General features: G+C 37.3%; 1 protein-coding gene across 1 annotated transcript; it reads right to left on the minus strand.

Moving 5' to 3' along the window:
- Window positions 1-1,117: 1,117 nt before the first annotated feature.
- On the minus strand, window positions 1,118-24,755 carry fech (ferrochelatase). The gene is made up of 11 exons (XM_051938322.1): window positions 24,529-24,755; window positions 22,568-22,658; window positions 21,540-21,659; window positions 19,126-19,274; window positions 17,270-17,404; window positions 15,598-15,704; window positions 15,180-15,278; window positions 14,706-14,813; window positions 11,207-11,371; window positions 7,931-7,990; window positions 1,118-6,670 (listed from the first exon to the last, which is right to left on the minus strand). The coding sequence occupies exons 1-11, from the start codon at window positions 24,566-24,568 to the stop codon at window positions 6,533-6,535; spliced, it is 1,212 nt and encodes a 403-aa protein (XP_051794282.1). The 5' UTR covers window positions 24,569-24,755; the 3' UTR covers window positions 1,118-6,532.
- Between the last annotated feature and the right edge of the window lie 585 nt (window positions 24,756-25,340).

Consider the following 25,340-nt stretch of genomic DNA (forward strand, 5'->3'; position numbering starts at 1 on the left):
CAGATGGAACTGTCTTGTAGAAAAATTTGGGGTCTCTGGTACCTGTCCCACACTGAGATTTTTGCCACCAAAAATAGCCAATTAAAAATCTCGTCCAACTTTGGGAGCTCATATTTTCCAAACTGAGGTACCTAGAAAGCTCCAGTTTGCTAAGTTATCACACAAGTTTGTGTAGAATTGAACCCAGGGGTGTTAGAACACTTCTGTGCAGTATTTCTAGTACTTTTAAGGTCCCAAACCCCACTTGTGAGTAGGTATCTCTTAATTTTTAGCATTTTTAGCAAGCCCCCACGGCCTGCAGAGTGTAGGGAAACACCTGGGTATGTTTGTGTAGCACTAGCTACATGCAGAGGCCTTGTTTACCAACTTACAGCTCTCTGGTATGTGTAGAGGCTGAGAAATAACCACTTAAAGATGCAAAAAACGCTGGCGAGGCTTTTTATAGCCCAAATTCTGAAAATTTCAGACCCCCACAACTCAGAAACTATTTGAGCTACAGGCCTATAATTTTGCATAGAAAGTACTTTTGTGACTATCTAATGGCATGCAAATTTAGGACTAATTTGAAAATGGTGCAGCAACACCCCCAAGGAATATCTGGTCATTTCACCTGGAATGACCCCTCAGCATGTTTTTGGACTGTGGGAGGAAGCCGGAGTGCCCAAAGAAAACCTACACATGCACAGGAAGAACACGCAAACTCCATGCAGAAAGATCCCAGGCCCACCTTGGGATTTGAACCAGGGATCTTCTTGCTGCAAGGCAAAAGTGCTAACCACTACTCCACTGTGCAGCCCAAAACTGGATTACAAATATCTCTAATTGTTCTTTTCACTGGATAGAACAATGTTATAGATTTCTAGACTTAAAATTCCACCTACTTATTGGGGTAATTAATCAAAATGTTGTCGTTAAACATGATTCCAATCAGACAAACTGCTAAAAAAAAATTTCAACTGTTTGCACCACTTTTTAGTCCCAAAAATTGACCATTTTTGGAAATGAAAGTATTTCACAGTTTGACCATCACCACATTCTTTCAATAACAATCTTTCATCTAAAAAAAAATTATACAGAAAACACACAAAAAGAAACATCTTTTCCATTATGCCAAAAGTGAGATTTTAATTATTATCTTTTATTTTGAAGGAAGACTTGTTACATGTAATTGCACTGTTAATACCATGTCTTCAAATATGTTTAAAAAAAACAAAACAAAACATGACCCAACAGTGGAGATAGGTGGTTTTTTGTTTGCTCAGTGACACACAAACCGGAAAAAAATAAAATCTCAAAATAAATAAAACCGACATTAACAAAATAAAAGTTCGCCTGAGCTGCGAGAAAACCCCCCGAAGCGTCTTTGTTGTATGTACAATCTCGGCACAGTGCAGCTAAACACACACAACTGATATAAAACAACAGTTGTTGAAAATGACTTAGAGGATAAATAAAAATAAATCAGGAAACAACCACCCTTCAGAGATTAGCATGTCGTCCTGCAGTGACCCGAACTTTTCACCGTTTCTAAACTCAACTTTATCCGGTTTATCCGGTCACAATAAAGGGACAGCTTGGTTTTTGGTTTGTTTTTAGAGGAATTTAGCATTTGTCTTAACAATATGCTAGCGTGAAGGCGCTGCGTTACAACAATAACTTAGCCCACGAAAGCTTTCCTGCATGACAAGATTAGCTTCACTTAGCTTAGCTTCTGCACAAAAGCTTTCCTGCAAGACAAGATTAGCCTCGCTTAGCTTCTGCAAGAAATCTTTCCTGCATGACATGATTAGCCTAGCTGAGCTTAGCTTCTGCATGACAGCTTTCCTGCTGAAAAGACTAGTCCAGCTTAGCATATTTGCATGAAAGCTTTCCTGAGTGACAAGATTAGCCTAATTTAGCTTAACTTAGCTTCACACAAAACTTTCCTACACAAGATTAGCCTAGTCTAGCTAAGTCATATGAAAGCTTTCCTGTGTGACAACATTAGCCTAACCTAGCTTAGATGCCCAAACGCTTTCCTGTGTGACAACATTAGCCTGGCCTAGCTTAGATGCCCAAAAGCTTTCCTGTGTGACAAGATTAGCCTAGCTTAGCCACATGAAAACTTTCCTGGACCAGTGTTCCTCCATAAACTTCACGATCCCTTTCGAAGCAGAGGAAGCATGACTCCGCTCGAATAATTAGCTGTAAAGTGCATTTCTGAACATGTGGAAGCAGAAAAACACACAAAGAACGATGACTTGGATCACAACAGGAACATGTAAGTTCACATTTCAGGGTGGATTTTCCCCGCCAGCATTTTGGTTAAGCAAAAAAACAAAAAACAAAAAAAAACCCAAATATAATAATAACAATAATAAAATGTACATAAAGCACAAGTCCAGTATTTCTAGTCAGCCAGTGTAAAAGGCACATTATCACGGACAGCTGGGTCAGAGGTCAAGTTACTGCAGACGTTAGTTTTCTTTTGACACTTGATTATTAATTCTTGTCAACCTTCAAGACTTTTCTCAGTTTACCAACTAGTTAAATTGGGGGTTCTCAGGTTTAACGTTGAGATCAAAAACAAACGTTCCTCAGTCGATACAGAAACAGTAAATCTACACTTGACTTGTGTCGTTCTTATACTACGGCTCTACACTTATCCTGTATTTTCTTATTGGTGGACAAATCCAGCGTCTTTGGAGTTTTACACTCGTCTTTTTGTCCTACATTTATCTAAAACAGACGTTACTACACAACCCGGTCTCACGGGGATTCGTGAAACTGTCACGTAAGTTTTAGTTTCGGTTTCGTGCGCACCAACACGATTTCGTCATGTTTTTCGTGCCGCTCACCACGAAATGTTTTTCGCTGTGGTAATCACATCTGAAAGTGGTTTATACCGGCGGATTCATGACGATCTAAGCTGTCCATCGGCGTATACTGCTTGTGTGATCGCGTTTGCGGCCGCCGGACATTCTTGAAATTCCTATGCAAATTGGTAAGTGTACCACCGGCTTATGGTTAGGTTATGGTTAGGGTTATGGTTAGGGTTATGTTTAGGGATGATGTCATGCAAAATATAGCGTTGGATTCGCCACGGTTTTACATTAAAAATATAATATACACATTCTTTTGAAATACGTTCTGAGTGGCACGAAAAGTCCGCCGTTTAAAATACATTGGTGCGCATTTCGTGGTGAGCGGCACGAAAAACATGACGAAATCGTGTTGGTGCGCACGAAACCGAAACTAAAACTTACGTGACAGTTTCACAAATCCTCGTGCGATCGGGCTGTACTACAAGGTAGTGGCGTCCAGTTAGGAAAAAAGTTTACATCCGCTCGTAAAGACCAAAGACATCAAGGAAGTCCTATGAGTCTCAGTTTAATGCGAAACTCAGATTTTAGAGTTTTTGCTCAGAAATCTGAGCTTAATGTCTGAATTTTTAAAGTCTGAATTTTGAGTTTAATCTGAAAAATTCTCAGATGAACTGAGTTTAACTTTAGATTAAACCAAGAGTAAACTCAAAATTCTGACTTTTTTCCTCAGAAATCTGAGATTAAAGTCTGAATTTTTACATCAAAGTCAAAATTCTGAGTTCAATCTCACTTTGATTTGAAACTCAGAATTGACTTTTTTTTTAATCTCAGAAAGTCAGAATTTTTACACTGAAGTCTGAAGTCAGTATTTTTAGTTTTATCTGAAGAAATTCTGATTAAACTCTGCATTTCATTTAAGATTAAACCTACACTAAACTCAGAATTCCAATATTTTTCTAGCACCAGTTCCACAACCCCAGAGCATGATACTGCCTCCACCGTGCATCACTGTATGTATAGTTTCCACCCATATTTATAAATCTCTGAAAGAACCTAAATGTGTGATTATTTATGATGAAGTGTGTTTCAATGATTCATCACAGAGTTGTTGGAAACTCAAGACTGTCGTCATATTTATGGTCTTTATGAATGGATGGAAACTTTAGTCCATGACTGGAGATGACTTAACACGTGTGTTGCTACTTTAGGTCTACACTGTTTACACTAATGGAACACCTGATCTGAATGGTGAACATGGTAGAAAATCACACATCAGTCTCGAAATGGATGAGTAAGTATCGAAACGGTATTGATCGGTTACTCAAACTTTCAGTGACTAAGAAGATGAGGAAGAAACTCAACATCGCCTTGAGAAAGTTCTCATTTTTCAGGTTTTGATATTCACACCTTAACTGTCAACTAAACGTTCAGGTTTCACTTTTTTTCAGATTTTTGACATCTTCGCTTCAGAGGTCTCGTTACTAACAACAGCATCATGTGACTGACAGCAGACAGGAAGCTCAACGTCATCGTCCACGATGCTCTCGGTACTGCACAACCAGCCGACTTCAACCCCAATACTGGATTTCTCTCATCTTCTATCGATTTCTTACTAAATTTCAAACACAAAATGTAGCTGGTTTTAACTCGGCCATTAATTTACCATCTTCTCTGTTTCACTAATGAAGAATTATGATGTAAACTACCTCAAGGGTTGGACATGTAAAGATGTAAAATTCCCTTTTTTTTATTTTAGCTTATGATGCATTATTGAAAAAAATGTCAGAATTCACTTAATTCTTAAAAATTTCTGATTAAATTTGAAGTTTAATCTTAGAATAAACCGAGATTATACTCAAAATTCTGCCTTCTCTTCGCAAAAAATCTAAGCGTAAAGTCAAATTTTTCACATTCATGCCTTTGAGTTTAAAAAAGTCAGAATGCAGAGTAGTTTAATCTGAAATTCAGAATTTTGACAATTTTCTCTCAGATTAAAGTCATAAAATTTAATCTGAAAGATTCTCAGATAGTTGAGTTCAGAGTTTCATTTTAGATCAAGTTATAGACTTCTGACTTCAGTGTAAAAATTCTGATTTTAATCTCAGACTTCTGAGATAAAAAGGACAGAATTCTGACTTTAATCTTGTTGAATCTGAGACTGAATTCAGGCTTTCTTTCTCAGAAGTCTAAAAAATTTGACTTTATATCAGATTTCTGAGATGATAGAAGTTGAATTAAGTCTAAAGTCTGAATATTATCCAGCTCTACATGTTGGTACTTTAACAACATATTTCTCTGAGCTTGTAAACCATCTCACTTTGTTGTCGTTTTCTCGCTCGACTGCAGTCAAAATGTGTTTTATTGCAGAAATCAAAACATAGATTCATGCTTTAGACTTGTTTAATCTTCCTGTCCCTAAATCGCTCTTCATTTCCTTCTTAAACTCGCTTTTATCCGAGTATCGGGGAGCAGCAGCGTTTTGAGCAGCACCAACCTCTTCCAATCACATTGCAGGGGTTGCAGCAAAGTGGGCGGGGTTACTGGCTGTCGGGCCAATGGCGTGAAGCGACGGGCGAGGAAAAAGCAGCCGACCAACCAGAACCCTTGTTGGTGGTGATGTAGCACCGACGCGAACAGAACGAAGGCGTCTGATGGGGGTTTACGGTTAGCTGAGTGATGGAATGTGAAGCAGGGAAATGAAATATTACAACCCACAGAACAAAATAGTGCAAGAATCTTCTTCCTGTAGCTTTGAGCGGTTTTTCTGCAGAGTGTCGGAGACTTTTAACTTTAGCGAGGTTTTAATCCAAACAAGTGCTGCGATGTTTTCACGTAAAGAGAAAATTCAGGAAGCATTAACGGGTTTTTTTTAAAGGCAGATGTTAGCTGCAGCAGATTGTTCCATCTAAAATCACCAAAGTGTTTTTCTGCTCAACTGTCTCTCATTTGCCTGAAAATATTACAGCAGAAAATATGAATATTTATGAAGATATTTGTGAAATTTTAGCTCGATATACCAAATGCTTTCCACAATACTTGTTCTTAAAATCACCTGTCAACAGCCTTTCAGTAGGTTTTTTTTCTGACATTGAAATTTGAAGCTGATAGAAAAACAATATCTCTGGAACTCATCACAAAATAAAGAGGAAATAATCCTAAACAGTCAGAAGCGACAACCTGAACTTCAGCTCCTGTTAACAAAACATAACCATAATATTTCAGATTCTGAATCAATGACATGAGAAATAACAGTGAAAACTTCAGGTTTTTATCTTTAATAGTTCCTCAGACATTTCTGTTCAAACAGCCTCCAATTTCAATGTGAGGAAAAACTGCTTAAAGTGGATCGACAGGCGATTATTGACAAAAGTATCTCAAAGTTTTGATATATGAAGCTAAAACTCCACAAATATCTTTATTAATATTCATAGTTTGACAGTAGAAGGATCGTGATGATTTGAGATGGAAAAACCCAACTGTACTTGGAGCTGAGTTGATCTACTTCAGGTTTAAATTTAAATAAAAGACTAAACCGAAATCTGTGACTCCAGAAACAATAAATCCATCTGCAGAGATCATTTCGTTGGCTCTTTGTGTTAGATTTTCTAGGTTGCCGACTCTCCTGCTGGCGAAGACTCTGTGTGTTGTTTGAGTGAGTTATGAAGTTTGTAGAAGAAGGCTTTAGTTTCTCCATCGCTCGCCCCGTTGCTTTCTACACGTCCATGTTTCTACGAGAGCTTCTGGTTGGCGAAGAAGGCCTTGGCCTCTCCACAGGTGGGGTTGGTGCACAGTGGACAGCGAAGGGTCAGCTGGCGGGAACAAGGCTCGTTGGACTTCAGGTGGGACTGGACCAGATCAGCTAACGCCTGGACGGGAAAAACAACACAAAGACATGAATGGTGGTAAAGAAAGACTCTACTGGGGCTGGTTCTGTCTGTCACAAGAGTCCTGCAAAGATGTTTCACAAGTATCTAAGAGTGTAAACAATCTAAAGTAGAGAAGACCGTTACGTTGACTACGAGTCGAGACTGGATTTGTGTTGCAGATATCCTCTTCCAAACCAAAAACAACACTTCAGACTTTGGACATTCTCAACAAGAATTGATGATATTTAAGTTTGAATTGGTAAGAATGATGATGATATCTCAAATTGGAATTCTGACTGGTCAAAATGAAATTGCAGATGTGTTAAACTGGAGTTTATGCCTTTGGTTTGGTAGGTTTCCTAGTTGGGGGAGTTCCAGTTTCATCACTATAGATATGCAGACGACTTAGTTTTCCAGATCAGTTAGGCAGCTACAGCACAAAATATCTGGTTCTTGAATAAAATGATGACAGTATCAGCTTTTGTACGTGAAAAAGTTCATTAGAAAATGCATTTAGGCAAGAAAGACCCATTGGCTGAGCCAGTGAAAGAAAACTGAAGCTATATCCACAGTTTTATTTTCAAAAAGTGCGAATACGACTTAGTTGAGAATTCAGTTTGTGAAAATGAATAATCAGTGTGGAGAACATTTAAGGGTAAATGTGAAGATAAAAATAGTGGATTCATTGAAGAAAAGTTGTCTCCCAGCCAAACTCCTGATTTTTTTCTTGATTTTCTGCTGCTTGCAGACGGCAGCAGCTTCACGGAGAAACTGAAAACCGCACCGAGGAAAGCATCCGTCAGTAACTACCAACTAATCATCCTCTGGATATTGATCCACACACTCGGTGAGGTTTGTCCAGCAGCCAGCCGGTCGGGCGGTTCAGTTCTACTGTAGTCAGCTCTAAAGGTTCCCATTGATCTGCCCCCTTCCCTTTAATAAACCCAGATGTTACAGCTGCAGGAGCTCTGGATGGTTTCAGGGGTGAGGATGGAGGTGAGACGGGGGAGGGAGGAAGGAAGGAAGGCCTCCATTTATTGACCATCTCAGGCTTGGAGTTGACTCACTTCACAGGACCTTCGACTGCTGCTTCCTCTTCTATTTAAGCTCTCCTTCTACTGTTCACTTCATCTGTTATTTTCTGCTGTTGTTACCTGAATGTTTGGCTTTTATTTTACCCGTTTGTTTTGTCTTAAATTGAATTTTTAAAGGTGGTATCAATTTAAATAGATTTACAGCAGTATAATGTGTGAAAGTTACCTTCATGAAAAGAGGATTCCCATTCAGAGACTCTGCTCTCCTGATGTTCTCCACACCACACTGCAGAAACGACGACACACACAAAACATAACTGTAATAGACTTTCATACCATCGTAGAAAATAATAATCACTAAATTTCACTGCAGAAATAACACAAACACACAAAGAAATGTCACACACTTTAATACCATGTTTGAAAATAACAATAAAAACCCCCAGAGCTGAGTTGTATAGATCATTCAATTAATTGATTAGTGTGACTAATTAAAGCTAAGATGAGCTAAGCTAACCTAAGCTAAGCAAAGACAAGCTAACATAAGATGCACAAAGCTAAGATAAGCTAAGCTAAGTCGGGTCAAGTTAAGCAAAGATAAGCTGACCTAAAATAAGCTGAGCAGAGACAAGCAGAGATATTCTAAACTAAGTTAAGCTAAGATAACCCAAGATGAAATATGCCAAACTAAGCTAAGATGAGCAAACAGGAGGGAAGCCAAGCCAATATAAGATAAGCTAAGACAAGCTAATGTTAGCCAGGTTCAGTGAAGATGAGCTAAGATGAGCTAAGGTAAGGCAAGATGATCCAAAATAAGCTAGGATGAATTACAATACGCAGGATTGGGTAAAATAAGAAAAAAATATGCTGAGATACACTAAGCTAAATTGAGCCAAGATAAGCAAAAATGAGATAAGTTAAGACAAGCTAGATCAAGTTAAGCGAAGATAAGCTACTTAAAATAAGCTAAGCTGAGATGAGCCAAGATAAGCAACTCAAGCTAAAATAAGCAAAGATGAGCTAAGCTTAGCCAAGTTAGGTGAAGATAGGCTCAGATAAGAAGTGCTAAAATAAGCTAAACTGAGTTATGACAAGCAAAGATAAGCTAAGCTAAGAGAAGCTAAGATTAGCCAAGCAAAGATAAATTAAAATTAGCTAAGGTAAGATAAGCTAAGCTAATGATAATCCAAAATTACTACATTTTTCTGCCTAAACAATGACACAAACAATTTATTGGTTCTGAATTGCACAGATTTGCTGCTTTGCTCTGTTTTAAATGTTTGTAAAATTATATTTCTTAGCATTTTGGGACTGTTGATAGCACAGAAATACAATTTGTTCCTAATTTTTTTAATTTTAAAAAGATATATTTTAGGGGCATTTCTCCTTTTAATTCTAAAGACATTGGTTATTGCTTAATCAGTGTGGTACATCATGTAAAATCTGGGCTTTCTGAAGTCCAGAGTGATGTTTACAGATGGCTATTTTAGTTATTTAAAACTCTGAATAGCAGCAAGTCTTCATTTGATTTTGGTTTAGACAATTATTGGAAATCAAGAAGGACCTAAAACAGATATTTAAAATTGATGCAACCTAAATATTGATAGCGGAGAACCTGCCATTCATAACTACAACATTTTAATAATAATGTTGACTTTAACTGAACATAAAAATGCAGAATATAGATCCTTAATCATCTTCAAACCAACTGCTAATCTTTGCTGCTAGTCATTAGCAACCAATGCTAATGCTAACTGAGTGTAAACATTTATATCGAGTTTAAATACAATTGAAAGCAGTTGAAATAAAAAGAAATAAAATGAGGAGGAAGCAGAGCAACAGGTTGGTGTAGAAACCAGCTTTTACACAACGTTTACGTCCGCTCAGTGAAGCCCGACGTTCACCGAACATGTTCTGGAAAGTGTTCTCATTTTGTCCAACGAGGACTTGAAGAAATAAAAGCATTTTGTTCTCAGTTTCCAATTATTTTTAACAGCAGGTTTCATTTTGGAGAGAAGCTGAAGAGGTGCAGACAGAGAAGTGTGTGCGTGTTCTGATATTGTATCTTTGTGAGGACCAGCTGTGGTTTTTATTCCTCCTAAACAGGGACTTTATGCTAAATAAGGACCGTTCAAGATTAAAAGACTGATAATGAATGATGTGATTATTCCTGACAGGAATAAACGTGGGGACATTGGTTAAAAACACACTAATTTAGTTCTCAAGGCTTCTATGGATAAATGAATGTCGTGTTTATTAAAGTTTATTAAAGTTGTGATTTAGTAAAACAGAGTTCTTTGTGTCAAAGCAAAAATCAACCAGTGTTTCTTTGGTTTATATTTGTTATATTTTCATGTGAAGCCTCCTTTTAAAAATTCTGTTCAGAAATAAAACAACAGAGCTGAGCAGTACCGATCAGTAAATTCATTGATTAGTGCGTGAAATTAAAGCTCAGCTGAGCTAAGATTAGCTAAGAATAAATATGCAAAGCAAGATTAGCAAAGACAGGCTACAATAAGTTAAGATAAGCAAAGAAAAGGTAAGCTGGGATAAGCTAAGCGAAGATGAGGGGAAATGAGCTAAGATAAATTAAGATAAACTGAGCTAAGCCAATTGAAAGTAAGATAAGCTTGGATAAAATAAGCTAAGTTGAACTAAGATAAGCGAAGAAAAGATAAGCTAAGCAAAGATAAGCTGAGGAAGATGAGCAAAGACAAGTGAAGATAAGTTAAGGAAAGCAGAGATATGTTAGGATAAGCTAAGCTAAGACGAGCTGAGATGAGCTAAGATAAGACGAGCTAAGCTAAAACAAACTAATCTGATCTAAGCTAACTGAAAACTAAACCAAGCTAAATGAAGATAAACTAAGCTAAAATGAGCAGAGATAAAGATAAGCTAAGACAAGTTAAGATAAGAAACTTAAGTGAAGATGAGCTAAGATAAGCTAAGATGAGCTAAGCTAAGATAAGCAAAGACAAGAGAAGCCAAGATAAGCTGAGCTAAGACGAGTCAGGATTAGGCAAGCTAAGCTACGCTAAAATGAGCTACAATAAGCAAAGACAAGAGAAGCTAAGCTAAGCAAAGCTCAGATGAGCTAAGGTTCACCAAGTTAAGTGATGATGACCTAAGATAAGGTCAAATAAGCCAAATTAACTAACAAACAAACTAATTTTATCTTGAAAAAAATTCAGGTCGTGTTGGGTTTGAATTGAGGTCTATTCAACTTTTTTTTTGCTATAATATCAATTTGCTGTTTTTTGTCTGCAGGATTTATGTAAAACAAAAACCAAAGGTTGTCTGGCAGGAAAATGTCAATGATGACGAGTTTATTAGTTAAAAAAACAAACACAGTTCAGCTGTAAAGTCTTCTGTGTGGCGCATTAAAGGCAACATTCAGCCTCTCATACTTGTATGTGGACAGTTTCTATTCTAGTCCAGGCAGGTAGAATCTGACAGAACAGAGAGGCTGCTGGGTAACATATGGATTTATCTACTTTCTCACCTCCTCTCCCAGCACCTGTCCATACTCGATATCCAGCTCGTGTAACGTCTCTATGTGGTCCGAGGTGAAGGCAATCGGCACCAGCAGGATGTTCTTCTTCCCTCGTTCACAGAGGCCTTTGATCACCTCATCGGTCTGCGGTCCGAGCCACGGCATCGGTCCGACCTTCAGAAACCAAGCAGGGCACTTCATCAGGATAAATCTTAAAGATAAAGAGTCTGGATACAATTTACATTTCTTATACTGGTATAGCGCCTCTGAAATTGAATTTTTAAAATGTTTTATTGTTCTACTTTGACATTGCATCGGTAAAAAACTCTCCAGCCTCTAGGGGGAGCTACCAGAATTTCACACTCTTGCTAAATCAAAATTGCTGGTCCTTCTGTTTGCTTCCAGGTAGAACCGATGGTGGCACCTCATGGTGGCAAAAGTATTTTTTTTTTCATTTAACTATATAATTGTTGCACCATGATGTTTTTTTTAAGCTGTTTTATGCTTCAATTGAGTCCAACTAGATAAGCTAACCTATACCAAGATAAGAAAAGTTAAAACATGCTAAGCTAAACAAAGCCAGAACAGCTAAGATGAGCAAGGATAAGACACATTAAGATACGATTTGCTAAAATAAACCAAGTTAACTAAAGATAAACTAAGCTAAATGAGCAAAGATAAGGTAAGCTAAGATAAACTGAGCTAAAATAAGCTATGCTAAGCTAGCATGATCTCAGATAAAGTAAGATACGGTACGATAAGGTCAGCTAAGGTAAGAGGAGCCACGTTAACCAACAACAAGCTAAGCTCGGATGAGCTAAAATGAACTAATATAAGCTAAGTAAAGCAGCCTAAAATAAACCAAATCAAGATCTGCTAAGATAAAATAAAGGAGCTGAAATAAGCTAGGCTTGGGAGATGAACTATTATAATCTAAGCTAACATGACCTAAGATCAAACAAAGATAAGAAAAGGCAAGATAAGCTAAGTTAAGATGAGCTAAGATAATCCAAGTCAAGAGAAGGTAAAATAAGATAATTAAAGCTAAAATACACTACACTAAGCTGGATGACCAAAGATAAAAAAGACAAGATAAGCTAAGATAAAATAAGCCAAGACAAGCCAAATTAAGTGTAGATATACTAAGATGAGCTGGAATAAGATAAGCTATAATACGGTAAGGTGAGCTAAAGTAACGATAAGGTAAGCCAAGTTCAGCAAAGACAAAACTATGCTAAGCTAAGCCAGATGAGCTAAGACAAACAGAGCTGAGCTAAAATTAGCCAAGTTATGTGAAGACAAACTAAAATAAGCTAATATAAGCTAAGCTAGGATGAGCTAAGATGAGGCAAATTAAAGAAAGATGAAGTAAGATTAACTATATTAAGATAAGCTAAAATATGCTAAGCTAAGATGTTACAAAAAGCCAAGTTAAGCAAATATAAACTATGAAAATCTAAGATAAGCTGTTTTGGTGCAAAATTACTCCACAATAAAAATAATAATAAATGCAGTTCAATGTAGGAACTATTAATCAAATAATCAATATATTAACTGAGAGAAGAAGTAATTTTTCAATAGACACAATGCAAATAATAAGAATAATTTAATGCTAAGATTCAACAATTTTAACAAAAATATTTATGCAGGAATTAGACCTGGAGTGTCTGTGTATGTATTCTCAAAACAAATTAAAATGAATAATTTTAGCATGTTTTAAGCAACTTCTATAAAGAAAATCTATGCACATTCTCATCAGACAGGCAGCAACAAAACATGCAAAACATCCAGACACAATAAAACTAGTCGAACATAAATTTAAAACAGAATAAAATGAGGTAAATATGTAATATTAGGATGACTGAGAACCAAAAAGCATTAAAAACATGTAAATCTTGAGGTGTTTTCTTGAATGTTTGACTAACAGAGTAAGGTTTATATGTACTGTGTAATATTTAAACGGTACTTTTATATTCTGCCTACAGGTATCTGCGACCCTCTGCTGTGAACAGTGATGTGTGAATTATTTATGGAAGCTGTCGTCCAGTTGACCCGAGGACCAGCAGCTCTGAGGGTTTCTAACTCTGATGGAGCTGCAGGATTATCAAGTCAAGTGGCTCCATCTTGTGGCGAGAAAAAATCCCTCTGGCAGCAGTTCTTAATAGTACAAATACACACACTTTATAGTTTATATTTATATGCAAGTGTGTAGTAAGAAAATTAAAAAATTCAAACACATCAATACTATTTTCAATATTATTTTTCTCAACAGTTTGTATAATCTCAATTCCAGTGTTGTGCAATAATTCCATTTATTGTGCAATGTTTCATTTTTTGAGGTGAATATTGAAATTTCAGGTGTGATATTTTATCATTGTGTTCATTATTACGTTGCTACCTTGACATCACTGCTAGTATTACCTTCTACTTTACTAATAGCTTAATTATTTAGTTTTCAATAATGTACTTATCTTTATCTTATTTTTTTATTAGGCACTGTCTTTCTACTCATGTTGTGTAATTTTATTTTCTGACCAATATCTGGCACAAGAATTTATTTCAGGATTAATAAAGTTTGAATTTATCTTAACTGATTTTAGTTTAGCTCATCCTATCTTCACCGATTTTAGCATAGCTCGTCTTTGCTTATCTGAACTTGGTTTGTATTTGCTTATCTAAGTGTGGCATTCCTTTGCTGAACTTAGCTCGTGATAGCTTAGCTCATCTTAGCTCATTTCAGCTTAGCTTATCTTTGCTGATCTTAGCTTATCTGAACTTACCTTAGCTCATCTTACTTTAGCTTATCTTCGCTCAGCTTGTATTTGCTTATCTAAGCATAGCTTATCTTAGCTTAGCTTATCTTTGTTCATCTTTGCTTATTTTAGCTTAGCTTCACTTATCTCAGCTCTTCTTAGTTTTGCTTATCTCAGCTAATGTTAGCATAGCTTATCTTTGCTCATCTTAGCTTATCTCAACTGTGCTTATTTTAGCTAAGCTTAACTTAGCTTGTCTTGCCTTCTTATCTACATTTATCCTTACCTTAGCATACCTTTGCTTAGCTCATCTTAGCTTAACTTTAATTTGACGCACTAATCAATGAATTAACTGATCATTAACGCTGAGCTGTGTTCCTTTCTTTCTAAACCGCATTTAGAGCAGGTTAAAACAAGGGATCCTCATTTAGCTGAGCTAGTGTAAACAGCGTTTCGCCTGACTTCATGAATATAGAGCACATCCCTTTTTTCTGTTTGACACCTGTCAAGTTATTTTAATTAGAAGAAACAGTTTTTCAAATGTACTTCAAAATATTAGATTTCATGTGAAGAACTTACAAAAATCTTTTCAAAATCCAGAACAAAAATCTGTCAAATTGACGGATAAAATATAGTGATAAAGTGTGATAACATGGGGTTAATATTATATTCCAGATGACTTTACTTCTGATCAGTTGCAGTCATTCACCACTAGATGGCGCCATGGGTTCATTAATAACTGTCAGTCTACTCACCCTGGACTGCCACACCAGTCTGTATGGGTTACAGTGGCCCAGTTTCTCCATGACTCTCTGAACTGTGGCTCCAACCTCCTGAGGATACGGGTCACCTCGGTTTACTACCTGCACAGGTAAACAACAGGAAGTCAGTAAAACCATCAGGTAACTGATGACATAGTCGTAAGGTGTTTATCAGAGACGGTATGAACACGAAGAGTTACAGAGTAGTAGATGACAATGAGACATAAGAAATAAACTGCTCAAAGTGGGTTGAAGGGCAGTTTATGGATATATGAAGCTAGTTTCACAAATATATTTAGAAATATTCATATTTGATGCAAATCAGAGATGGTGAAGCAAACGTGATGATTTCAGATCTAATAGCAGAATAATAATGGTAATACTAGCAGTATTTGTAGTATTAGTAGCATCTGTATCAACAGAACTAGCAGTTTAGTACTAGTACTAGCATTAGCAGTAAATACTTACAGCCAGAGGAAGAGAATGTGCTGAGAAAAGAATGACGACGTCGTCTCGTTTGTCTTCTGGAAACTTCAACAGTTCATTACTGACGTGTTCTGCAAAACACTGAAACACAAAAGAAAGACAAAACACTGAGTATTTGTTGTGTATTATATATTTTTTTACTTAATTACATTCAGATCCACAAACACTAACATCAGGAGCTTTGTGTTGCTGCAGAACTCTGGTTTTCCAGCTCCTTCTAGTGGAGTTCAGGCACATTTTTTGATATTTACACAACCAAACAAACCTAAAATATACATACTGAAACTATTTCCAGAGTTATTTTTGTACAGTCAAACGTAATAATGACGACTTCTTTCTACATTTAGTTGGTTTTCTGGTGGTTATGAGGATGAAAGTTGAGTTGTTGTTTTTTTTTTACCTCGACCAGCAGAGGGTGTGTCGGCCAGCGGTCGATGACGCTCCATCGCATCTTCGGCCTGTCGGCTCTGTTGCTATAGTAACGGTAGATGGCGTTCAGGCTGCTACCTGTCGACATGACGAACAACAACAACATTAGAAACAGGTTCCACAACACCAGAACCTTTCATTTCCACCTGCGAACAGCTTAAACTCCTCATTCGTCTTGTAATTTCTGATTCGTCTACATTTGGTTGGACATCACCGACACTGACAGCTAAAAGTTCACCTCTGATCTCTGGTTGGTTTGAATCTGACCAGTTCTCATAGTTAAATGGAGCTTTGTGAGAAACAAAAACAACAATTTACAGCTCTAGTTTGAACGGTTTTTCTTCTTGTGTTGATTCGGCCTCTCAACTTCCTGTGCATGTAGACCTCAGAAACAACAATCGGAAACTGAATTTGCATTTGTAAACATTTTCTCAGACTCTCACTTTGTCTTCTTTCTTGTATTTTTGTCGGTTTAGTGCGATGACGGGTAAAGATTTGGTTTGTTATACACATATGTAAACATGCTAGGATGAATTTGATTTGATTTCTTTCCTTTTTTCTTAGTTTTAAAACAGAAAAACTTTGTGTAAAATGTATGTATTAGGGATATTATGTTTCAGGGGATAAAGTAATGTTGAGATATTTAAGAAAGTGTGACTGAACTACGTCGAAAAGATTCTCATGTGCACTGAGATGAGCTAAATGTGGATCTCTGTGATTAAACTCAGCATGTGACTGAATGAAAACCATGTGAGGATTAACCAGTTGAGAAAATTACTGGAAAAATAGGAGCAGCAAAACATGTGCCAAAGCTTTGAGCAAATAATGGCTCCAATTTATGGTAATATTTTCTTTTAAATATGATTTTTCTGCAGTATTCTGTCAACAAGTGCAGAAAACAGTAAATACACAACTAGTGACGTTCACAAAAGTATCCGACACATATTTAAGCCATTAATTCACAACTTAAGGCTCTGTAGACCCACAAAACACGACATTTCCAATACAAAATCACGCTCTTGTGGTTCAGCTTTCTGTGCTTATTTGACCTTAAAATCAAACGGTCTCAGTCCAGAAGAGACTTTCAGCTCCATTTCAGGAAGAACCTCCATGAAAAACCTGCCTGAAAGCAGCCGTTGGTGGTTTAGATGTAGAAAATATGTCAGTAGCTGCTAAAAATAAGACCAGACATTTCTTGAACAGCACAACAGCTGCAAGCAAAGACAACAACAAGGTCAACAACGTGGCAATTTGTTGGTGTTTGTTTTGTTCTGGTCACATGTTAAAAGTGTGACACAGACGGGACCAACATAGCGACAATAAAACCAACATGAGTCTCAGCTTCTGGCAAACACACACAACCCTGGAGTCTGAAAACTGGAATACGATCCTTAAACAGTGGACTAGTGTTGGATGGAAGATGCAAAACGGAGCAGAAGCTGTGTTTTTTTAAATAAGAACCTTGCTGACTCAGTCGGTTTACTGATATTTACAAGCCGAATGTGATTTTCTTTGCAGATGATGATTGTGTATTAATCAGCGGTGAACAGCCTGGGTGTGGTGACAAACGGCCACAAACGTCTCTTATCTTCTATGTCTTCCTTTAATGTGTATTTGAACACTAATTCAGCGTATTGTGTGACCTGTGGTGGAGCAGCTGTACTGGGGATACTGGGTGAAGGCCACAGCTCTCTCCACTCCGTCCTTCTCCATCTCCTCGATGGCCTCCTCCGTCAGCGGATTGACGTACCGGAAGCCAATGTAGAACTTGTGAGGAGCTGAAGAAAGAGAAACGGTCAGAAACTGGACAGAATGTGGAAAAAAAAGTCCAATAGCAGAGTTTGGATTAAACTGACTACAGATGTACATCCACCTGTAAAGACCATAAATATCATTGGAGTCTTGAGTCTTCAATGACTCCTAAAACTATGTCATTGAAACACATGAACCTTTGTCACCAAAAAAAAACAAACAATCATGTGTTTTGATTTTGTTATAAATTTATTAAAGAGCTTCTGGAAATCTGTTGGGTCTAAAATATACATACAGTAATCTGAATTACCAGTTCTTCTGATATAGAAAGCTGCATTAATCAAATTTTCTTAGTTTCATGACTTCTAAACTTCTCCTGAGTGATTACAATCAACTGCAGCTGCTGACTCTGATCCAGTTTAAACAGAACCCATTAGATCCACTCATTAGACTCAAACACTACAGTGGGAAAATCTGAGGAGTTCAACAAAGATCTTTGTGACTTGAACAACTCAGAAAGTCACTTAGAGCCATTTCAAAGCAGCTTCAGATCCAGAATCATCTGTTTGTCAGAATAAAGTTCATGGTCCAGTTACTGCCACCATCAGGAAGAAAACACAAACTATCACCTGCTGCTGAGAGACCATGGGTCAGGATGGTCAAGAGACAAGCAAGAACCATCAGAAAGCAGGTCTGAATGAACGAGAAGCTGCTGGAACACAGCTGTCAGTGTCCACAGGGTTTTACATCAACATGAGCTGAAAGGATCCATGAAGAAGGAAGTTCTTCCTCTAGAAGCAGAACCTTAAAGCTCCACTCAAGTCTGCTGCTGATCACATGGACAAAGAAAAGACCTTCTGGGGGAATGTTCTGTGGTCAGATGGAAGAAAAACTGAAGGTGTGGCCTTTAACCCCAAGAACACCAAACCTACCATCAAGCATGGAGGTGGCAGCATCATGCTCTGTGGAACTGGAGCTTTACACAAAGTAAATGGAATCATGAAGAAGGAGGATTATCTCCACATTCTTTAGGAAAACTTAAAACCATCAGCAGAAGGTTGATCTTGGACACAGTTTCATGTTTCAACAAGACAATGAGTCCAAACACACATCAGACGTGGTAAAGAAATGGTTCCATCAGGCTGGAATGAAGGTTCTAGACTGGTCTCCACAAAGTCCTGACTTAAACCATCAAGAACCTGAAGAAACAAGTCTGAGTCAGAAAGACGACAAATTTAGATGAACTGCACTAATTTTGTCCAGAGGAGTCAAAGATAAACCAGAAGCTTGAAACCAAAAGAACCGAACTGAGGACATTTAACAAACCCAGAGCATAATACTGCCACCACCATGCTTTACTGTATGCATATTTCTGACCCAGCAGAATTAGTCATATTTCCAGAAGACCTTTAATAACTCTGTTTAAAAGATCCATCACAGAACATTCAGCGTTATAGGAGTCTTTGGAAACTGAAGACTGACTCTTGTGTACCAGTGGGTATGCTGAGCTTCCAGACTTATCAGTGAGGTGTGTTGAGGCGTTGAAGCGACACTCCTCCACTGAGTCACTATCTTTACTTCACACATTTCACTGCTATCAGCCGGCATTAAACACAGCCGTTTGTTAAATCTAAAAGCTGTTAACAGGACGGCAGGTTTTCCTTGAAGCCAACCGAAGCAAACAAACCTTCTCTGAAACTTTTTCAAACCTACAGGACACTAAGACTTTCCATGGGAGGTACCTCACCCGTCTCAGGACTCATCTCGTCCAGCAGCTTCACCATCCCTTCCCCCTGCATGGACGTCCAGCGTTTGATGGGAGAACCTCCTCCGATTTTACTGTACTGCTCCTGGATCTTTGGCGTCCGGCGCTTAGCAATGAATGGACCGAGTTTACTGCAGAAAAACCAACCGAATGCAGAGTTAGGACTGTAACACAACAATAAATAGCAGGTTTTATTCCAGGAGATTAATAAATACGAGAAGTACTTGATGATTTGACCTGTAACTGCATTTCTTCTTAGACTGATCTCAGTTTGAGGAATTAAAAAAAAAAACACTGGGACGCATTAAAACTGAATATTTACTTGGGCCAAACAATAAGTGCTGCAGGGATCTTTGAGCCGATCTAGTGTGAAGTGATTATGAGGAACATTTCATGATTGGGAAGTTAATTAAACAGCTATAATAAGGTGCAAAACAACTACAATGTGATACCAGAGATCTAAAAAAAAAAGACTACAAAGACACAATACCACACAGAGAAGGAATATTTCAACAAAGACAACATATTACAACAAAGAGGCACAAAAACCATGACAAGGACACAAAATATTACTACAGAAAGACACAAAATATCACTACAAAGAAACAAAATATTACTGTAAATAAAGAAAATGTTACTACAAAGGAACAAAATGTTACTAAAAAAAGACAAAATATTACCATCAAGAAACAAAAGACTACTACTAAGAAACTAAATGTTCCTACAAAGAAACAAAATGTCAACAAAGTGCCATAAATTACAACATAGAGTGTGAATATTTCTACAAAGACACAAAATTATGCAGGAAGTAATACAATGAAGGGATGCAAAAAGACTAAATAATACCACAACTGGACACAAAATCACTACAAAAAGCCACAAATTTACCACAATGAGACAAAATGTTACTAAAAATATGCCAGAAGTTACTACAAAGACACAAAAATGTGACACCAAAAGTTCAGTTTCCAGTTTTTTATTATCACATCACTACAGTCGCTATCAGTGAACAACATTTGTCGGTTATTTTCTTCCTGTTAGAGTCGTATTCTGTTCCTGTTCCATCACTGAAGGTGAAAAACTACAAGTTTAAACTTTGTTCAGGTTTAATTCATGTGGAAAACATTTAGTGCTTCAAACAAACAGTTACTTTGGTTCATCAGAATGTCAAAATATGACAAACAACTGTTCAGCTTTGGGTGTTCATGCTTTAAATAAAGTCATTCTTTATGTGAGACACTAAATAATCATTAATGAGTACAAATGTTAAATAACCCCACACAACCTGAATCGTTAAAAGCCGAACTCGTTTTGTAAAAATGACTAATAATGTTGAAAACAGGTTTAGAAAAACAGAACTAAACAGTTTATCCTGTTTAGACTCGTGTTGCTTCATCGTCCGTTATTATGAAACAAACAGCTTCTACATTTATCAGCTCCACATAATCTGTTGTTGGAAATGTTTCCATTAACCCGTGTGACGTAAAATCATCCAAAAAAACACACTAGAGCTGCTGTTTTAACCAGTTCTGACCTCGTTGTATAACCTGTAAAACGACAGTATTTAACACAGGAGTTCCTCAGATAAAATCCAGTTTCAATCCCTCAACAAACAAACTGCACGACTGTAGGATCAAACAACTGAGATATTAAGATGTGGTGGTTCACTGTGTGGAAGCAGTGAAGATCGAGCAGGACAAGAATCACATGCCAACAGGATCCATTAAAAACCCTGAACAATGCAGACTCTGTGCTCTGAAGCGGTTTGAATCCAGACTGAAAGACGTCCAGGATGTCGTGCTTTTTCAGGAAAGAGTGCACCTGACCATGAACAAGTTTCTCCAGAATTAACAAAAATGTCAGTTTAGAAATAGACCTAAAGTTTAACAACACAGCAGGATCCAGAGCAGCTTTCTTAACCAAAGGCTGCACTACCACACTGAAAGACTGTTCTATACCAGAGAAAACCTCGGAGGAATCGAGGAGGGACAACATCACGGAGGGACTGAAGGCTTTACATAACGAACCACATCCTCTAAAAGCAACAGTCAGCGGCTCAGACTGATATCTGTAACAGTTCCTCAGATGTTGTTGTTCAGACTGAAAAAAAAAAAAATCCTGAAAGGGTCAACGGGCAGATTAAAAAAAAAATCTCAAAAAGTTTTAGATCTATGAAGCTAAACGTTCACAGATAACATTTTAAATATCTACAGTTTGATGGAAAAGGTGTAAAAGTTTCTGATGATTTGAGATAGAAAAACTCACTTTTTAGGATTTTATATCGATATCAAACAGTTCCATGCTTCACCAAAACATTCAGCTCAAAGCAATAATGAAATGACTTATCAAAAACCAGCTTTTACTACTAAATACTAAATATAACGTGTACTTCTTACTTCTGAACAGGAAGCTTCATCAGGTCTGTGTCCATGAAGAGTCTCAGCAGGAAGTCATGAACGTCTTCCAGCTTCTCCGGTCCGCCCATGTTCAGCATCAGGATGCCGGTTTTAGGTTTCCTGCAGCGATAAAACACCAATAATTCAGATCTAACGATGGCCCACAAACACTTGTTGTTCATTATTAATATGCACTCATTACATATGTTGCACTAAAACACAAGAATTCTACTTTACTGAGTGCAAACAGCACAACTCTGCCAACAAAATACGGATTATTTGGAATTAAAGTTCATAAAAGTCTCTTCTGCTCACTAGAAAATTCATTTCTGTGCATTTTTATGACATTTCTGTGTATTTTCTGTACATTTTTAGTGTTTTTCTGCATAGTTTTCTGTATACTTCTACTACACTTAACGTGTATTTTTCTTGGTTTTCTGTGTATTTTCTACTAAATTTCTGTGCATTTTTACTACATTTCTGTTTATTTGTCCTGATTTTTGTAGTTTTCTGTGTATTTTACTAGTTTTCTTTATATTTCTAAAATATTTCTGTGTATTTTTACTGGTTTAGTGTATTTTTACTGATTATCTGTGTATTTTTCCTTTTTTCTGAGTATTTTTATTACATTTCTGTGTATTAAAATAAGGTTTCAAGTAAATCAGAGTTTAGCCCTCAACAAAAAAGTTAACTTCTCCATTTTCTCCATCTGAGCTCCACTCGTCAATAACTTTACATTTAATCCATTAAACCATCAGATTTCTGCTCACATTTTATAAATCAGATGATTTGTAGACACTGCTTTTCACATCCACAGAAAAAGCTGTTTTTCATAATAAAGACAATAATAATGAATATTTTCTACAGATTAAAACTCTGCTGAGACCAAACATCCTTAAAGGGCAGATTTGGTTTCAGGCGTCTGATCGTGACGTTAAAACGTCTTCAGCTGTCGTCTGCAGATGTTCTGGTTGTCTGAGGGGACACGAAACTGTAGGTTTTTGTGTGTTTTTGTGTTAAAGACCAACCTGTTCTCTTGTATTTCCGGCGCTGCGCTCTGAGCCAAAGCAGCAGCCGTGGATCGCCGCCTCACGCTCAGACTGACGCCGCTCCTGGCAACTTAAACCAGAAAAACAAAAGAGGAAACTATTAATCCTGAAGGAAAAACTGGTGCCAGAAAAATGAAGCAACATGAGAAAAAAAAACATCTTATAGGAAAATAATAGGATATTATTGTTAACCTTTTTGTTTTTTAATCTACAGCCCACATCAGTTTCTGGAACCTCGATTCTTCTACCAGCAGAATTTACGTCTTATTTTTCTTACATGTAACATTTGAGAGGCGTCCACACCTGAAAACTAAAATACTGCACATTAATTTTAAATATATCACTTTAAATTTAAATATTTCACCTGAATAATGAAATGTTGCACCTAAGAAATGTAACACTGCACAGGAAAAACTAAATACTGTGTCTGAATGTTTACATTTTGCACATGAAATTAAAATATGGCACCCAAGAAATGACACATTGCAGATGAAAAACTAAATATTTGAAAATAAAAACACTTTAATAATAAAGGAGAACCTGCAGAAATACTCAGCAGTCAGTGTTTAGTGGGTTTTAGTGATTTTAATGTTTTTTTTCATTAACTTTTGTCATTTTCTGTGCATTTTTACCGGTTTTATGTTCATCTGTTTTTTCCTCACTTTCTGTGTATTTTGAATATTTTGAATTTTTTTTGTTTTTCTGTGTATTTTTACTACGTTCCTGTGCATCTTTACTAGTTTGCTGTATTTTTTTTAATTCTCTGTATATCTTTCCCAGTGTTCTGTGTATTTTTCCTGATTTTCTGTGTATTTTTAGTGTTTTTTGAGTGTGTTTTTACTATGTTCCTGTGTATTTTCCTGATTTTCTGCGTGTTATTCTTTATTTTCTGTGTTTTCCTCAGTTTTCAGTTTATTTTTCCTCATTTCTGTGTAGTTTCCCCAGTTTTCTGTATATTTTCTGGATTTTTTAATGTTTTGTGTATTTTCTGTATATTTTCTTTAGTTTTCTGTATATTTTCTCTGTTTTTATGTGGATTATTCCTAATTTTCTGTGTATTTTCTTGAGTTTTCTGTGAATTTTTCCCAGTTTTGTGTATTTTTCCCAGTGTTCTGTGTATTTTTCTCAGTTTTCTGTGTATTTTTCTCAGTTTTCTGTGTATTTTTCTCAGTTTTCTGTGTACTTCTACTGCACTTTCATAACGCCGCCTGCAGTTCTCCTCCGCGCCGCCAGGGGGCCGCTCAGATTACGCAAGTTCACAACGCAGCAATTGTGTAACTCAAACATTCACTTTGTTCCTTTTCTCTGCGGCTGAGGCGCAGAACTGCGGACAGACGCTGGCTGCATTTACAGGAGCTGCAGCCGCGGCTAAAAGCGGCTCCGGTGCGAGATAATTCCGTTATGTAACGTTAGAACATTAAACTGTAACCTGCAGCAACGGAGCGGTGGCGGCAAGCTAACGGCTGTGAGGGACGACGGGCGGAGGAAGTGCTGCCATTTGTAAGCAAAATAAAAGCACAGTAACGGTTACGGTGGAGAAAATATTAGAATTAAACAGAAAATAAGAATGAAAAGCGCAAAATAGCTTCTTTAATAAATTAACATGTGGTTTCTGATGCGAAGTATGTCAAAATGAAAAGAAAAAACACGTTATGAGTCGAGCTAATGGTGTATTCTGAAAGTCGCGACCGGATCATCTACTACCGCATCGTCGCTAGCTTTGCAGGAGTTTATGAAATGTTGGTGTCAATGTCAGCGGCGTGTTGAGTTTCAACCACGTTCCGTTTCACAAACAGCCGCACACTAACTCCAAACTGCCGCTAAACTGCACCAAATAATAGAACTAACGCACTTTATTCTGTGACACTGAAATCTCAGCGCGAACTCTAAAGTTTACGGGTTCCAGCTTCAAGCTAACTTAGCCGCTCAGATTCACTCACATTGGATGAGGCGACCGGCGCTACCCAGCACTGCCATCATGTTAGTCCGCAGATAGACGTCTCTGCTCCCGCTGCAAGTGAAAGGCCGCACCACTGAGCTGCTCCGCAGCTGGTTCCACGCGTGTTTCCAACACTGAGTGACCAGCTGACCAGACCTCAGCTTTCAGTCGGATTCCTTCAGCTACCACCGGCTGGATGCGCGCTCCCACGTCAAGCTTCCGGTGAGAACGTCGACACGCCCGGTTTGTGATTTCAAAGTAAAAGCACACAGTGGGCTGGTGCAAAGCAACATAAAACATCGCGATAAATACACATCAGTGGATATTGTTAATTATTTATACTTTAAATTTGCAAAAGATGACATTTTTCATCACCAATATGAATTTCAAAACAGTTTAATAAATATTTTCACTCAGAAGTCAATGTTTAATGTTATCATTGGTTTTCTGTGTATTTTTTTTTTACTTGTTTTCTGTGTATTTTTATTGGTTTTCCATGTGCTTTGACTGGTTTTCTGTGCATTGTTACTTTTTAAGTCATTTTCTGTGCATTTTTCCTGGTTTTAAGATAAGATAAGATAAGATAATCCTTTATTACTCCCCGTGTCCGGGGAAATTTCCCATGTTACAGAAGCACAATAAACAACAATAAACTGCAATGTAATTATAAGCATAATAATATTCACAGTAGTTCAAGAGTGTAGGATGGAAAAAGTGGCTTATGGAGTGATGGGAAGTACAAGAAACATTCAAATGGTGCAAGAACTGTGCAGATTATGTGGTAAAAGATGATGTAATAGAATCCAGTTTTAT

This window comes from Acanthochromis polyacanthus, chromosome 18 (assembly GCF_021347895.1).
Source record: "Acanthochromis polyacanthus isolate Apoly-LR-REF ecotype Palm Island chromosome 18, KAUST_Apoly_ChrSc, whole genome shotgun sequence".
Classification (NCBI taxonomy): Eukaryota; Metazoa; Chordata; class Actinopteri; family Pomacentridae; genus Acanthochromis; species Acanthochromis polyacanthus.

Bases quoted from the DNA above. Each gene is read 5' to 3' on its own strand.
- fech (XM_051938322.1), bottom strand. From the start codon at position 24,568: ATGATGGCAGTGCTGGGTAGCGCCGGTCGCCTCATCCAAT. The intron at 21,660-22,567 runs GTTGGTCTTTAA...TTATCGCTGCAG, and splicing joins CCGGAAATACAAGAGAACAG to GAAACCTAAAACCGGCATCC. The intron at 14,814-15,179 runs GTAAGTATTTAC...TTACCTGTGCAG, and splicing joins CACATTCTCTTCCTCTGGCT to GTAGTAAACCGAGGTGACCC.